Below are 15464 nucleotides of genomic sequence, written 5' to 3'. Positions count from 1 at the left end.
CATAACAGCTCACAGCAAAACTGATGCCATGCTGATTCTGTCAGGAGCAGAGGACGACTGCCAACTGCTCCTGAAGGAATGCCAATGTGTCTCTTTCATGCTGTTCTCTATTCTCTTTTGCAGCCATATGTTTTCCTTTCCCAACATTTTAGACATAACCATATGCTGTTCTTTTTTAAAATTAAGTAACTGATGGAAAGCGTGGGCATGAAATACAACAATGACATATAATAGAACTGTGGGAATTTGGATCAGTAGCTTGGCTCTCCACAAATACTTTCAAGATATAGAATTATTGGTAGCAATTTATTTTACAGTCCTGTTCTGAATGTACAGTAGGCTGTACTTCTTATAGTGATGATCAAAACTGGATAATAACTAGGTACAAAACCTAAAATTACCCCTAAACCTAACCTTAAGCCATGTAGTTACCTTTCAGCACGTTGCTAGTATGTGGTTACTAGGTGGTATTCTAGAACCTGCATATGGCTTGAGTTCTACATTGTTAATCTACGGGATTTTTTTTAATTGTAAATCTGTTCGAAAAGTAATAGCACACCTTACTTCAACAAGTATTGACACTCAAAATTGTGGCAGAGTGAGCCAGACAGGACAGGATATCACTTAAAATATGCAAATTACAATACCAACGAGGAACAATACATTTCAAGGTTGCTAGCAGGCACAGTGTTTTTTTTTTGTCTGTGCTTGACAGTGTTCCTGTCAAATAACTTTCCAGCTGAGCTGTCAACAGACCCAGAGGTGGAAACAACAGAAACATGTCATTGTGGACAATAACATTTCAAGGTGAAATTACCATTAGTCAGATAATGGTTTCAGGGGGTGGGCTTGTGTAATTTGCACATTAAATATTTCATTTTGGCCTTGTGTTTTATAAATGTAAACTCCTGTTTAGCTGCAGGCTTCTTCACTTTAAACTGCACTGGCACTGTTCACTGTCTGCTCATTAATGGATTGAAGTTGTTAAACAGTTTAAACACATTACACGCAACAAACTAAACACATCTCCTTTATTTATCATACTCAAAATAATGCATAAAATACATGATCATTTATTGAGCGGTTGTCATAATAAATTAGAGGTTTTTCATGGAATTATTATTGTTACATAAAGCACAATTAATTGACATACTTTTTAGGTCACATTCACTATAAAGTTAAAAACCTAAGGCTGAAAACGACAAACACAGTCTCCAATGCATATGGATCCATAATGTGACAATGCAATATATTACTGATGTCTCACAAGAGGTACACCTGTGCATTTCTCTGATAAAACATTATTGCAGACTGAAGCTCTGTGGCACATTAAGATAAATGCTTTGCAACGCATCTGTGTGTGAAACAAATGGCTCTCAAGCACCCATTAAAGTCTGCTTCTTTGAGTAATAGTAAACTATGATCTTTTTGAAGTAAGTGACAATGCAGATGGTCACAGCCATTTCCAATCTGCTACTTGGCTCAAATGTAAAATAGAACTTGTAAATTTTCCATTGAAGCCACTTCAGTGTAATAGCATACAATTTTCAGAGCAAAATGTCTTTAGTGCACCATGATTTAACGGTACTTCATCTCAGCCTGTCCTATCATACCTGAAAACAATCATCATCTTTCAGACAAATGGAAGAAACATCACTATATTTTGAACATTTGAGATCTATGGCCATTTTTGATAATTGCTGTGGTGACTGAACGTAGGTCAACGTGATCTTTCCTAATGGGAAGCGTGATTTTGACAAACAGAAGTTCTGGGTGAGATACTAGTAATAATTGACAATTTTCTCAGCTCAAGATGTTAAAAATGAATGATGAATAGATATATACCTCATCCAAGTTTAATTTTCATCACAGATGAACATAATGAAACAATCAGTTGACTGATATTACTGATAAAGTAAATTTTTTTAATGGCTCATTCACGGCATTCGCTACTGTTTAAATCTTTTTTTAAGTAGAAAATATCTAAACCTGCTTAAAACATTTACTTAAATTGCACAAGAATAGATTGCATGATCATGTATTGAGCAGTTGTCATAATAGTTTGTGTTATAGAATAGTTTGTGTAATGTTGTTGTTTGAGCGTAAAAAGATCTGCAAGGTTACAAAAGTCAAAGGGAGATATTTTATTTGACCGAATTCACTCTCTAAGAACTAAAACAAACAGCTCGCTTGGACTATAACATGGTTCCACAGGTTTTTTCCTGGGTTTTGTGAAGACATAAATGTTACTCATTTAAATAATCTGCAACCACGGAATACGCAAAAAAGGAGAAAAGCCCTGACTGAGCTGTGCTAGAGAAGACAGTGTTGTCAAAGAGATGTCAAAGAGAGACTGTTTTTTCCACCCCGTACCCAAAAATCTTTTATTTGACCTTCCTAAGGCTGACGAAGTTAGACTGGTTAAAATTTATTTAAAAAACTGTTCCTGAACATTGTAACCCCAACTTTATCTTTGTGCTGCACATTATATGGATAACAGCTACCAGAACCTAAGAGAAAACAATGCAGGCTACACACAAAGCTTCTCCTGAAATGGAGCCGTTCCCACTTTGTTGGGACAATCTGTTGTTTGTGGATCACAACTTGTAAGTGTGTCTTATTATTTGTAGTTGCATTTTCTATTAACAGTTCTAATTATAAGTTTTATGTTGTTGCTACCATAGTATTATTATTAGTATAATAATACTATTACCATAGTATAGTTGAACCATAGTTTTCCGACAAATATTATGATTAAATGGCGTATAACATCGTATCTTAAATGTATACGAAAATTCCTCCCCGAAAAACATACCACTCTAAAAAGTCCTGTGAAATCCATGCTTTGCAAATCCCGTGCTTTAAATCCGTTCTCTATGATCCTCTTGTTTGTTAACATTCTTAAGTCTGATTAAGGCCTGAATTGGTTAGAAATAGATGGCATCCTTCATATTTACACCTGATCAGATGAAACTCACGGTTATGGTAAGGGGAGGGACATTTCCTGAACACAAGGTGCCAATCACAATTGGGCCCGCTAACCAATCACAGTACATTTCATACTTCGGGAGGAGGGGCTTCATTGAAACAGGAACTCTAAACGGCGTGTTCAAGCCAGACTTGGGAGAGAGGTGGTGTAATAATGCAAAATATGTGAAACATAATGTGTTTTTTGACAGTACAACCAATAAACAAAATCAAGGGGAAAAAAGCATAATAGGACCCCTTTAAACATAAACGAGAATTTAGGGAGGTTTAACAAAGACAATGGAGTACAAATTTCTTTTTAAATATATTACATTTTTAAACAATTGGATGTACATTTTCCATCTCGGGTTCAAGTAAAGCATGTTGTTTTAATGTTAGTGTGCATTTTTAAGATCGTTCCCAGGAATCACAAAAATGCCAATCAAAACATAAAACCTTCAATAAAACATCTCACTCTGTCAAAATTAAGTTAGTGTAAGTCATACTTTTCCAACGAGATCCTCAGCTGCAGTCCGTCCACTAAATATAACATCATTGACAGAGACACCATCATAGGAAGCTCCCGCCAGTGTAAGGGGCAGATTGTGGTTGCTGATGTATTGCCTCATCCTTTCTGAAAATAAGAAATGGGCACACACAACCCTCATGTCCATGACTCGGGGAACAGATAGTGGAATGAGTTTGGGGGATTGATAAACTTACCAAGTCGTTTCCAGTGTCCTAAATGATACTGCGGAATGCAGTTCTGTAAAAGGAATCACATTGATAAAATGATTTAATAACAGGAATGACAGAGCAGAAAAAAAATACACAAAAGAAATGACATTCTTTCATCAAAATGATGAATATCTTCTAGATATGAGATTCCAGATAAAGTAGGAGTCTGAATATCTCTATTCTCTGTGAGAGTGTATAAGGGTAATTAAACTGTTCAAAAGACATCGAGACAACGTAGCATGAAAAAATGTGAGAGTGGGCGCAATAAGGTGGAAATTTGCTTCTTGCTCTATGACTATATAATTAGGAATAAGTCAGTCAGAAATGAAGCAGAGCAGCTAGTTGCTCCTCTCGCCCGCCCATCGACAGTCTGTAATCTCCGGCCTGAAAACGAGTGACCCTCTCGGAGCCCTCCTGCCACAGCAGCGCTCGCTTCTGTTCTGCTCACTGAACTCCCTGAACCACACAGAGAGATGGAGCGCAGGAGTAATCTTTAAAGAAATGGACCATCTGCCTTGATTTATGTCAGAACTGAACCCCAGAGAGACGACTAAGGGCATCTGGAGGCAGTGAGCTCCATAAAGCTATTGCTCTGCTTGGCTGACTCAAAGGAGAGCTTGGATAGTAAAAAATCGTTCGGCCTTTCTTCAAATGAATGTGAATCACTGGCCATATTCTACACTTTTGTAGCAATGTAATTTGTCTTCCCAGATTGCCTTCCAAAAACAGTCTAAATTAGTTTTACATGAGCATTTTATACCCTTTCTAAGACCCAGAGAAGTACACTGGCCATTTTTGCTATTTTAGCTATATCTTTAAGGCTTAAATGCATAAATGTTTTGTTATGATCATCTCAATACCATTATATAATGAACAATAATCAAAACAGCAAAAAAAGTTTTGTTTTCCATGATGTGCTCCTTGAGAAAAACTTTTTATATAAAAATATATAAATATATAAAAAAAAATATTATTAATATTATTAGTAGTAGTAATACTGTTATTATTAATAATATTTATTGAAAATTTACTTTTTTATTTTATATTTACCACCATTTCATAATAGCAATAACCAACTCAAGGATATGTTTACAGATATATTCACATATACACTGGAAAAATGTGGTTTTCACACAGAAATTGCGAGTACATTTCGCTATTAAAAAGAAATAGCACGTTTCACATCGAATTAAATGTGAAATTTTTAAGTAGAAAGACTGAAATAGTATTTTCAAGTGAATTTAAATAGGCAAATGCTTAAAAGTCTATGATTGGATAATTATTGCAGTGATTATTATGTTTCCAGTATGTTATATGTTTGGCAACAGTTCTTCAAACCCTAATTGATGGAGTGTGTAGCTTTACATTTCCTAAAAAAACATGTAGGCAGACATATCATGGCCATATTCCAGGATGACAATGAATTCTTCAGGCTCAAATTATGAAAGAATGGTTGTGAGGAGCATGAAGAATCATTTTCACACATGAATTGGCACCTCTTAGTCCAGACCTTAAATTCATTGAAATTCTTTGGGATGTGCTGGAGGAGACTTTACAGAGTGCTGGACTCTAAACATTGTCAATACAAGATCTTGACCAAAAATGTATGCAGCTCTTGACAGCATTTATTTCCATCAAGAGGTGCATTCTTGCTTATTCTATATATTATATATTATAATATCTATAAGCTACTCGTATAGCTTTGACCAAGGCAAATGGGGCTTTATGCACTTTGACCCATTACCTGTGGTCAAATCACTGTAATGCACAGCTTCAATGGCTTATTGCTTTTTTTCAACACACAGTCTCACCTTGAGTAAAGCAACAAAGCTCCATACAGGTTGTGAGGTTACGCCCAGGTGAGAGGTCACGGCCTGGGTGGCTCGATCCAACAGCGTTTGCTCCGTCACTGAATCAGGACTCCCAAACGTCTGCTCAAACCACGCTCCCCCCATCATCACCTTCACGCAAACACACACAAACAGCTAGAGCACTGAGCTGCAGTAATTACAACAGAAAATGACATCATTCACAGAAATGGCTTCTGTGATGATAACAGCTGGAATCGTCCACATAACATCCACTCACGGGACTGATCTCGCAGCCGGAGGGAGTTACATTATGTTATTCAGGATGCTAACATTGCTCAAAGCATATTTCAGCTCCTCTAATGGCACTCAGTTCCTGTACGTTTCTGACCACTCGACTATACAGATGTTTTCAAGCACAGGAAAAACAACATGTTCTAAGAAAAGGACATCTCACTATTAAATGAATAATGATTTAAGTGGGGGAGAAATTAATAATGCAATAGCATTTTTTGTTGTGAGTACCTCAGAGCACTGAAGGCTATTTTTATTACAGCATGTAAAATGTTCCTGAAAGGAGACGGGAGAAGGATTCCTGACAGAGACTCAGGTCCTTGTTTACACCTGGTATTAAGATGCGTTTAGGTCAATCGGATCACAAGTAGATGAGGGGGACAATTCCCGTTTACACATGGAGTTTAATCCGTCTATTTTGTCCACTTTCAACCACTTCTGTCCTGATTTCTTCGAGGGGAGGGTCTATATGCGAATATTAATGTAAGGGCTTTTTCAGATCTTTCGACCTAATGGATGAAATTAGCTCACGAAAAAGTAGTTACATTTAACAAGATCAAAGGGTTTTAGACACCGTTTACACCTGTATATAGTGTCGTCCGATCGACCAAAACACATCTTAGTACCAGGTGTAAACAGGGCCTCACAAATCGCTGTTCGGGGCCAATCAGACCTTCAGGTTATCAGGTTCATTTCCTATACTGTTAAATATTCACCAATATGTCTTTAAAGTTTCTTTATTTAATTTTTCTTTATTTTCAAGAGTTTTATTTTACCAGATTTCTATTGACCCCACTTATGTATAACTTTATTAAAAAAATATTTACAAAAAGTAATAATCAAAGCTAAAGAAAAAACAAATCACATATTCAATTCATGCGATATTTATGTGTATAATGTGCAATATACACTACCATTCAAAGTTTGGGGTGGGTAAGATTTTTTTTATGTTTTTGAAAGAAGACATTTATGGTCACCAGATAATGTTAAAAAATACAAAGAAAAAATGTATATTGAGATAGAAGCATATTAGAATGATTGTAATCATATTTCATGAACAATAAGTACCATAGAACATCATTGACTTGAAATTGAAATCTTAACAGTGTAAGAGTCTTCGCTGAATAAAAGTACTAATTTCATGAAATAAAACAAACACACAAAAAAAAAAGAAAACACCTTACTGATCCCAAACCTTTGAAGGTTAATATTTATGAGTGGTCAGTCTCACCGTCAGCCTAGTGGTCGGTTTTCCACTCTGATTGTGTTGTGGAAAGGGAACAGAGTCGTACACCACCCCTAACAGACCTGGATCTTCTGAGGAAGGCACCAAATGTCCAAAGCCCTGAAATATTCAGAGCATGTGCACATATACATACACACTCATTATTAATAATGCCCACACATACATAAAGTGCTTTGATGTATGTACAGTCCAGCTAGGAAAGATCTTCCAGGCAATGAGAAAATGAACTGAACAAAACAAGCAGACTTGAGCATTTAATGGTCTAGGGCAGTGGTTCCCGAACTGGGGAACACGAGGTGACAGAGGGGGGTAAGCGAACAAATTAGATTTGCCATTTGTTTAATTCTGCCCCACTTTAAAATTGTTACAATCGGTTACAGAAATGAAGGAAGCAGGATCTACGTGGAGCAGTTTTATTAATAAACGAACTCAAACTTCACAAAATAACCTCAGCACAAGAACAGAACAACCTAAACATGTAACGTTAATAACTGACAAAGAACCAGACAGAACACAGGGTTTACATAGACAGAACTGAAGAGCAAATTAACCTGAACTGAACTAACAATCAATCAAGCACCATAGAAACAAACAGGCAGCGGGCGGAGAAAGACAGAACTGAACTAATTTTCAGAACACAGACAAAGACAGAAATCAAAACAGACGGACAATGGGACAAAAATAACAAAACCAAGCATGCATTTCTAACAGGGCAAATGCTGCTTTTAATGTAAAAACAGGTAAATGGTAGTGCTGTAAAAGGTCAAAATCATGACATCCAATCAAATTACCTCATCTTTTGCGGTCAAACCTGACTGCATCCACACAAGCAGTGTGCATATGAAAGGCTGCCTTTGCAAATTGCTCTACATTACTGCCGTTCTCAACAATGTATCTTTGTAAAAGTGGGGATTTAGCCCTTACAAACATAATGGAAAAAATATAGACACAGACTGTGCAGTGCATTAAGACCGAATTAAAGGGTTAGTTCACCCAAAAATGAAAATTCTGTCAGTAATTACTCACCCTCATGTTGTTCCAACCCCGTAAGACCTTCGTTCATCTTCGGAACACGAATTAAGATATTTTTGATGAAATCTGAGAGCTGGATCACTCCTCCATACTCCTCCATAGGCTTCTTCAGGGATTGAAACTTGCCTGCCCCGAAAAGTCATTAAAGACATTGTTAAAATAGTTTAAGTGACTACTGTGGCTCAATCTTAAGTTTATCAAACAACGAGAATACTTTTTGTGCGCAAAAACAAACAAAAATAAGGACTTTATTTCAACTATTCATTTCCTTCTCTGTTGGCCTCTAGTCAGTTAACTTAGTATGATTGCGTAGAGCTACGTCACACGTAGGCTCACTATTGGCCGACGCTGGTCATGTGGGTGATGCGTGTGACGTACAACGACAGAAGACCTGTGCTATCACACTAGTGAACTGACTCGAGGCCCACAGAGAAGGAAATGAATAGTTGAAATAAAGTCGTTATTTTTGTTTTGTTTTTGCGCACAAAAAGTATTCTCGTCGCTTGATAAACTTAAGATTGAGCCACTGTAGTCACTTTATTATTTTAACAATGTCTTTAATGACTTTTCGGGGCTGGCAAGTTTCAATCCCTGAAGAAGCCTATGGAGGAGTGATCCAGCTCTCAGATTTCATCAAAAAATATCTTAATTCTATTCCGAAGATGAACGAAGGTCTTACGGGGTTGGAACAACATGAGGGTGAGTAATTACTGCCAGAATTTTCATTTTTGGGTGAACTATCCCTTTAAGACTCAAACTCTTTGATATAAAAACATACCCTGTGTGAGTTCTTGTTTTTAAAGTTGATAATATATTATAGTAGCAAGAACGTGAAAAATGTAATTCTTGGGAAAACTTGCATTCTTGCTATTCAGTTATTCATAAAACCTATGGTGCAGGCTGTATGAATAACAGCAAGAATGCAATTTTTCATATTTGTCTACTTAACATTTTTTTTATTTATTTGAAACATTATCTCATATTCACGCCACCTGAGCAGGAATAAACAGTGTGTAAATAGATGCAGTTTGTGCCACTGCAGTGCAAAGATGTCTTATTGATAATGATTGAAATTATTGATTTAGTTTAATTCAATACCTTTTAATTGTTTAATTCAATACTTAATTCGACGATTATATTAATTAAATGAATGGAATTTTAAGAATTTGAAGGTAAAAACTGCACCTAAAAATCGATTTAATAAGGGGGAAAATCTTGTCCCTTCATGGAAAAGGTTTGACTGAAGAGATGGGGTACGCGACTATAAAAAGTTTGTGAACCACTGGCCTAGGGGCCTACACTTTTCAAACGCTTTTCAACCGTCAGGCCAAACGGTTTCAGTTATATTTACTCCATTATTGTCTCCATTTAAAATCACTGAGTGAAGACTTACAGTAACAGGAAGGATGAAGCCTTCATATTCCAAATTCACAACAGCAACAGTAACTGAAGCGATGGATCGCAGCTGTTCCGACAGGGGATGAGAAGCAGGGGGCAATACAGAAGCCAAAGCTGGTGAACATAGAAATTGCTTTAAATAAATACTTTCAATAAATTGACAAAAGTAGAGCACAGTGTGTGCATCTACAGTGCCACACCGAAATAAATCACATTATATATTTGTTGTAAGATTGCAGTCTGAATTTAATGTGAGAAAATGCACAATAATGTCAACATTTCTATTCAACTTTTTAGTTTGAATCAATCTAAGGATCCAAATCATGCACTAAATAAACCGACTAAATTAGACTTAAAATGAAGAAAAACTTGTTGTGTACCAGAATAGGAAACATTGGAGTTCAACACTGTAAAGTGAGTGCATTTACCTGATGCAGGCAGGGTAGAAATAACATGATCAGCTTTCAAAGAAGTCCCATCATCTAGTTTAATCTAAAAAAAACATGTTTGAAAAATAAGAACACACTCACTAATAATGATGGACTACAAGACAGAGTCAGACCATCTTAGCTGAATGTCAATATGTTACGTAGTGATAAGACGCTTCATGTTGGGCCATCATCTCACCTCCCAGCCTCCCTCGTCCATGTTCAGACTCTTCACTTTGGCATGATGATGAATCTCCACTCGGTCTTGCATCCTCAGCTTGTCCTCCAGGGCTTCTGGGAGTGTCTGCATGCCCCTCTTTAGAGACCACTGAGCCCAGGATTCTTTAGACGCTCTCTTTGCCAAGTCTGAAGGGACTACTTCAGGACCACCTCCTTACATAATATGAATAAAAAACATTATTCGGTAACCCCTTCTATGAAATTTGTACATATTAAGCATTATAAAAGGTCTTTTAACGCCTTAATAATTAACATCAAAATCCATTTAATATATAACATTTCATGCATTTTATATATAGCTGTATATAAATTATCAATTATATAAATAGTAGTGTTGTCAAAAGTACCGACTTGGTATTTTTGACAACACTATAGTATATATTATAAATATTATATATATATCTTTTGATCAAAGAAATTGAGCCCGGTTTGCACAAAAACATTAAGCAGCACAGATGTTTATGCATTGCATGGTGGCATTATGAAAAGAAAGAAAGAAAGAAAGAAAGAAAGAAAGAAAGAAAGAAAGAAAGAAATGCATAAAAGGTAAACACGAGATTTACACCTTCAGTGCTCACCTGAACCCATCAGCATGCCGAGCATGATTGAGCCCCGAGACTGCTCTGCTTTATAAAGAGGTGGAAAACAGGACCGTACACTCAACTTTCTGCAGTCTCCAGCAAAAACTCCTCTACACAGGCTGTCTATGGCTATATCTGCCATCTGCGTAGAGAGAGAGACAATCAGGTGTGTTGAATCGGTTTCAGATTCTCTCCTGTCGCGACACATTTGAGACTGATTTGCCGTGGCAGTGAAGCATGTTGTACAGCACAAGGACGAGATGGGTCTTTTAACAGGTCATTGAGCCTCTATTCTTGTTCTCACCTCAGAACCCAGTCGTCTGGACACAAACGCGTGCACGGATTCGTCCTCCTCTTTCCCTTTACTGATCAGTATCTCCTTCAGAACGCTCTGAATTATGGGACGGGAGAAAGGTGGGATGGTGCGGAAAACCCCACTAGAGGAAAGGAGAACAAGATGAGAAATATTTATGACTTTAAATAGGTAACTGTACGCACGGTGGGCTTTTCTCTCACCCAGGTCCTGATGGCATCTTGTGCAGCTGTCCCTTCACATACAAGAAGCGGTTTTTAGACGCCACATGATCCTTCGTAATTGGTAGGATTTCAGACTCGAGACCCAACTCAGAGACCTGCACAAGAAAACATTAACTAGAACAGTGTTCATCGTCCATAAATATGAGCATTCATCCGTTGGGCCCTGCAGAAAGGTACATTTTAAATACTACATTTCATTGGCTGTTACTTAGATTTAACAGCCATTTCTGTCTCTTGGAATGCAATTTGCACACTTCCTCAAAGTACTTCAAGTAAATCATAAAAGATGATGCATATTCAAGAAAATTCAAATAATATTAGGAATAAATGGAGATAAAATGGTCTTATAGCAAAGGTATAATGTGATAAATGTGACAGTAAAGCCATTTATAGTGTTTCTAAAGATTATTTCAAATAAATGCTGTTCTTTTGAACTTTCTATTGATCAAAGAATCCTAAAAACATGCATCACAGTTTTTGAGCAGCACAACTGATAATAAGCACATTGATAATAATAAGAAATGTCTCTTTCAGCAAATTTCTGAAGGATCATGTGACACTAAAGACTGAAGTAATGATGCCAAAAATTCAGCTTTGACATCACATGAGTAAAATTACACTTCATAATATATTAAATTGTAATATTTCACAATATTTTGATTAAATAAATGCAACCTTCTTTGCATTACACATCTGCTCTAGCTAGTTTACTTCTCTTGTTTACTATTAAATCTTGCCATTATGTACTGCAAATATTGTTGGCTTTAACAACAAATTGATGTTCTTCATGTGTACAGTAATTCATTTAAGACCTGGATTATTATCGTTAACTAAAACAAAAACTATTAAAAACATTTCTGTTAATTGAAATGCAGCTGAAATAAAATAAAATAGAAATATTCATAAATACTAAGTCAAAATATGAATAAAACTATTTAAAAAAAAACTAAAATAACAATGTATCTGCTACAGGACTAAATGTAAATGTATGGTGGCCCTCTTGTGGCCATGCAAAGGAACAACAATAACAATGGCCAAGACCAACATTATCGCAAAATAATAAGTAAACGACTCAATTCTTAATTCTGACTCAATTCTTGCATGAAGCTGATTCAAAATAAACGCACAGTTTTATTTAGCAAAATCATACCTTATTACTATTATTATTATAATAATAAATAAATGTAACTATTTATTGAACATTGGCCTTTTGTAATATTGCTGTAGCCTCCCCCATTTTAAAAGCAATAAGCCATGAGAGGTGTGAGTCACAGTAATTTTCACGTACAACACAATAATTGGTTTTACATACCAATTATAATATCGGAGATTAAATGCATGTGATCATGTGAATTGCAATTCTTAAAATACGAAAATGACTATGTAAATGCGTGTCAACTTTCACATAGCTTTATATTGATTCTTCCACGTACATAAGTTCACATATGTATACCATATTCAAAGTGTTCCGGCCGACAGCACCCGTAGGTCGCACCCCTCGTGGTCCATGCTCGAACACTGCCCCGTCATCCCTCCGTGTGGAGCTCAACCAACCCCCACATCTCCCAGATTCCTCCAGCAGCAACATCTACAACACAGTGGTTACATGTGTGCTGAACCTCATGTTGAATGTACCAATTAAAGCAGATCTATTGAATCAAATCATCACATTAAAAGCAGCTTTAGCAGCAATGACCGTCATTGCTTCATCAAGGATCAAAGTGGTCTATGTCCTCAGGCTACCAGGGTTGTGAAAGGGGAAACATTTCCAAATGAAGAGCATGTTTTGCCTGTGATCTTCTACCCTACCGTTCAAATGTTAGGGGTCAGTGAGATTTATTTTATCTTTCAAATAAATGAATATGTTTATTCAGCAAGTATGCAATGAATTCATTAAAAGTGACGGTAAAGGAATTTCCAATTTGACAAAAGATTTCTGTAATAAATGCTGTTCTTTTGAACTTTCTATTCATCAAGGAATCTTAAAAAAAAATCATCTGTTTATAAAAGAAAAAAAGAAAAAAAAAAAAGCAGCACAACTCTTTTCATCACTGATAATAATAAATGTTGCTTGAGCATTAAATGTTTGACTCAATGTTTGAACTGTCATGCAAATGTAGATTGGCTAAAGATTTTAAGCATATCATTCACGGACACTGTACCTTGGAAACATTAGGACTCTTGCTCAGATGATGACAGGCCGACAGACCCCCAATCCCCCCCCCAAGCACTGCTACAATCTTCTGCATTCAGCTCCAGACACTCCCACACCTGCAACAAGACAAACCAATGACAATCGATCAGCATTTATATCAGCATGATCATGAGTAAATAATACAGAATTGGGTAACACTTTATTTTACAGTGTCCTTGTTACATGTAGGCTACTTGCCATAATAATAACAGTAAATTATGCATAATTACACGCAACTAACCCTAAACTAAATCCTAATCCTACCCTAACCCAATAGTAAGTAGCTACATGTTGTTATAGCCTACTTAAACATGCAACCTGTCCTTTCATAATTCAAGAATAAACAAAACACACAAATGTGCCATTTGGTCATATTGAATGCATCTCTGGCAGTTGAAAGATTAAGAAGGGTTTTCAACACTGGTATGGGGCCCTACACTGCCATGAGTCGAGGTCTGATGGGAGTGACAGGGTGGTGGCCCCTGATAAGGTCATTTATCATATTCAAACAAAAGAGGGCAGAAAAATTTGTCCTTCAATACAAACTGGCCGTTATCTGTTCAACTGGACAGAGTTCTACTCAATCCATACATAAATATATTGAGCGAGTCTCGTTATAAAACAGATATACGGCAAAACATCCTGCAAATAATCCTTGTAGTTATTTAAAAGAAAGCGACATATTAAAATAAATGTGAATGTTTGCAGAATTTCTAACATGCTTTACTTGCCTTTGCTGACATAAAATTTGCTGTGAACATTTTTTTTTATACGTTTGCCTAAAACCCAGTAATTTGCTAAATTAAATGCATATTATATTCATAAAAACGTGGGAAATATCACTTACCGGCATACAATTATGTAATTTGGAAAGCTCGGCTTCTGCTGTTACATAGTGGCTCAAGGGTCTCACGTAGTAATGAAGCGTCAAGCCAGCGGCAACAGTGATGGAAAAAGAACAAGTGTTTCAAAATAAAAGCAGCATCCGGTTTACGCACTTCCTGTATTCTCAAGCATGTAATGGAATACTTAACCACTAGATGACAAAAGAGACCACGGCATTTTCTTTGGATAATAATTGTTTCAAGTTCAAATGACTGACAGATGTATAACATATTTGTTACTCTAAACCCAAAGTGCTATATGTATATGTATATATTTAGGCTATTGGTATATAAGCCATGGTGGGTCTCTTTTTTCATCTAGTTTATGGATTAAGAAAAATATGTATGGATGCATTACAACAGTAACAATTGTTATGATAATATTTATTATTTTATATTATTTTTTAGATTTTAGGGAGAAATGTGACCTGGGCATGTTAGTATTTTAGACATTTGGCAAATAAATGTTCCCCTTGTTCATGTACAATATGCATCATGGTGGACTGTGGATGATTATCACCTTGATGGTTCGGTCAATAACCTTATTTCGTAAACACTTTAATAATTAAATGGTCAATAGTTATATTGTGAAAAATATCAGTGTTTTCTGTGATTTATGATATACAAAAAAAATGTGTGAGAACCAAAACCCCGACACTGAGTGTATTAGGTTTCACTAGCAGGTCATTGTGTCTTTGTGTCACAGAGAAGCTAATGGACCGTTCTAATTTAATCCCATGTGACACAAAAGGTGCCCGGGAGCTCCCTGCAGCTCAAGAGACGGCCCTGTTGCATTCGGTATTTCGGAGGCCGCTTTGACCACACGTCGTTGTTCACCCTCGGTTCTGTAAGAACTTCACAGACCATGTTACCCAAACCACATCAGTTCAGCCTAAACGGAGATCAGGTTCGGTAGATTGATCATGTTTTGAAAGCATGTGGAAAGGGGCTTGGTAAATGAAGTCCTCATGCAGTGGACCTGCTTTGAGTTTTAATTCTATCATGTCATTAATTCAGCTCTCTTAAAGGGATAGTTTATCCAAAAATGAATAATCTGTCATCATTTACTCACAATTAAGTTGTTCCAAACCAGTATGAGTTTCTTTCTTCTGCTGAA

General features: G+C 36.4%; 1 protein-coding gene across 1 annotated transcript; it reads right to left on the bottom strand.

Moving 5' to 3' along the window:
* Positions 1-1017: 1017 nt before the first annotated feature.
* Positions 1018-14423, bottom strand: ppox (protoporphyrinogen oxidase). The gene is made up of 13 exons (XM_077214878.1): positions 14311-14423; positions 13432-13540; positions 12723-12857; positions 11249-11364; positions 11037-11169; positions 10730-10874; positions 10111-10304; positions 9912-9975; positions 9479-9597; positions 7039-7152; positions 5517-5666; positions 3691-3733; positions 1018-3601 (listed from the first exon to the last, which is right to left on the bottom strand). The coding sequence occupies exons 2-13, from the start codon at positions 13516-13518 to the stop codon at positions 3468-3470; spliced, it is 1434 nt and encodes a 477-aa protein (XP_077070993.1). The 5' UTR covers positions 13519-13540; positions 14311-14423; the 3' UTR covers positions 1018-3467.
* Between the last annotated feature and the right edge of the window lie 1041 nt (positions 14424-15464).

This window comes from Siphateles boraxobius, unplaced genomic scaffold (assembly GCF_051911475.1).
Source record: "Siphateles boraxobius isolate OS27281-9 unplaced genomic scaffold, OSU_SipBor_1 68, whole genome shotgun sequence".
NCBI classification, from domain to species: domain Eukaryota; kingdom Metazoa; phylum Chordata; class Actinopteri; order Cypriniformes; family Leuciscidae; genus Siphateles; species Siphateles boraxobius.
This window is presented reverse-complemented; position numbering and strand designations above follow the sequence as displayed.

Excerpts from the sequence above, each read along its gene's own strand:
- ppox (XM_077214878.1), bottom strand. The coding sequence starts at position 13,518 with ATGCAGAAGATTGTAGCAGTGCTTGGGGGGGGGATTGGGGGTCTGTCG. Across the intron at positions 11,365-12,722 it reads GCCGGAACACTTTGAATATG|GTCTCTGAGTTGGGTCTCGA; the intron begins GTATACATATGT and ends TTTCTTGTGCAG. Across the intron at positions 5,667-7,038 it reads AACCGACCACTAGGCTGACG|GTGATGATGGGGGGAGCGTG; the intron begins GTGAGACTGACC and ends GTTTGCGTGAAG.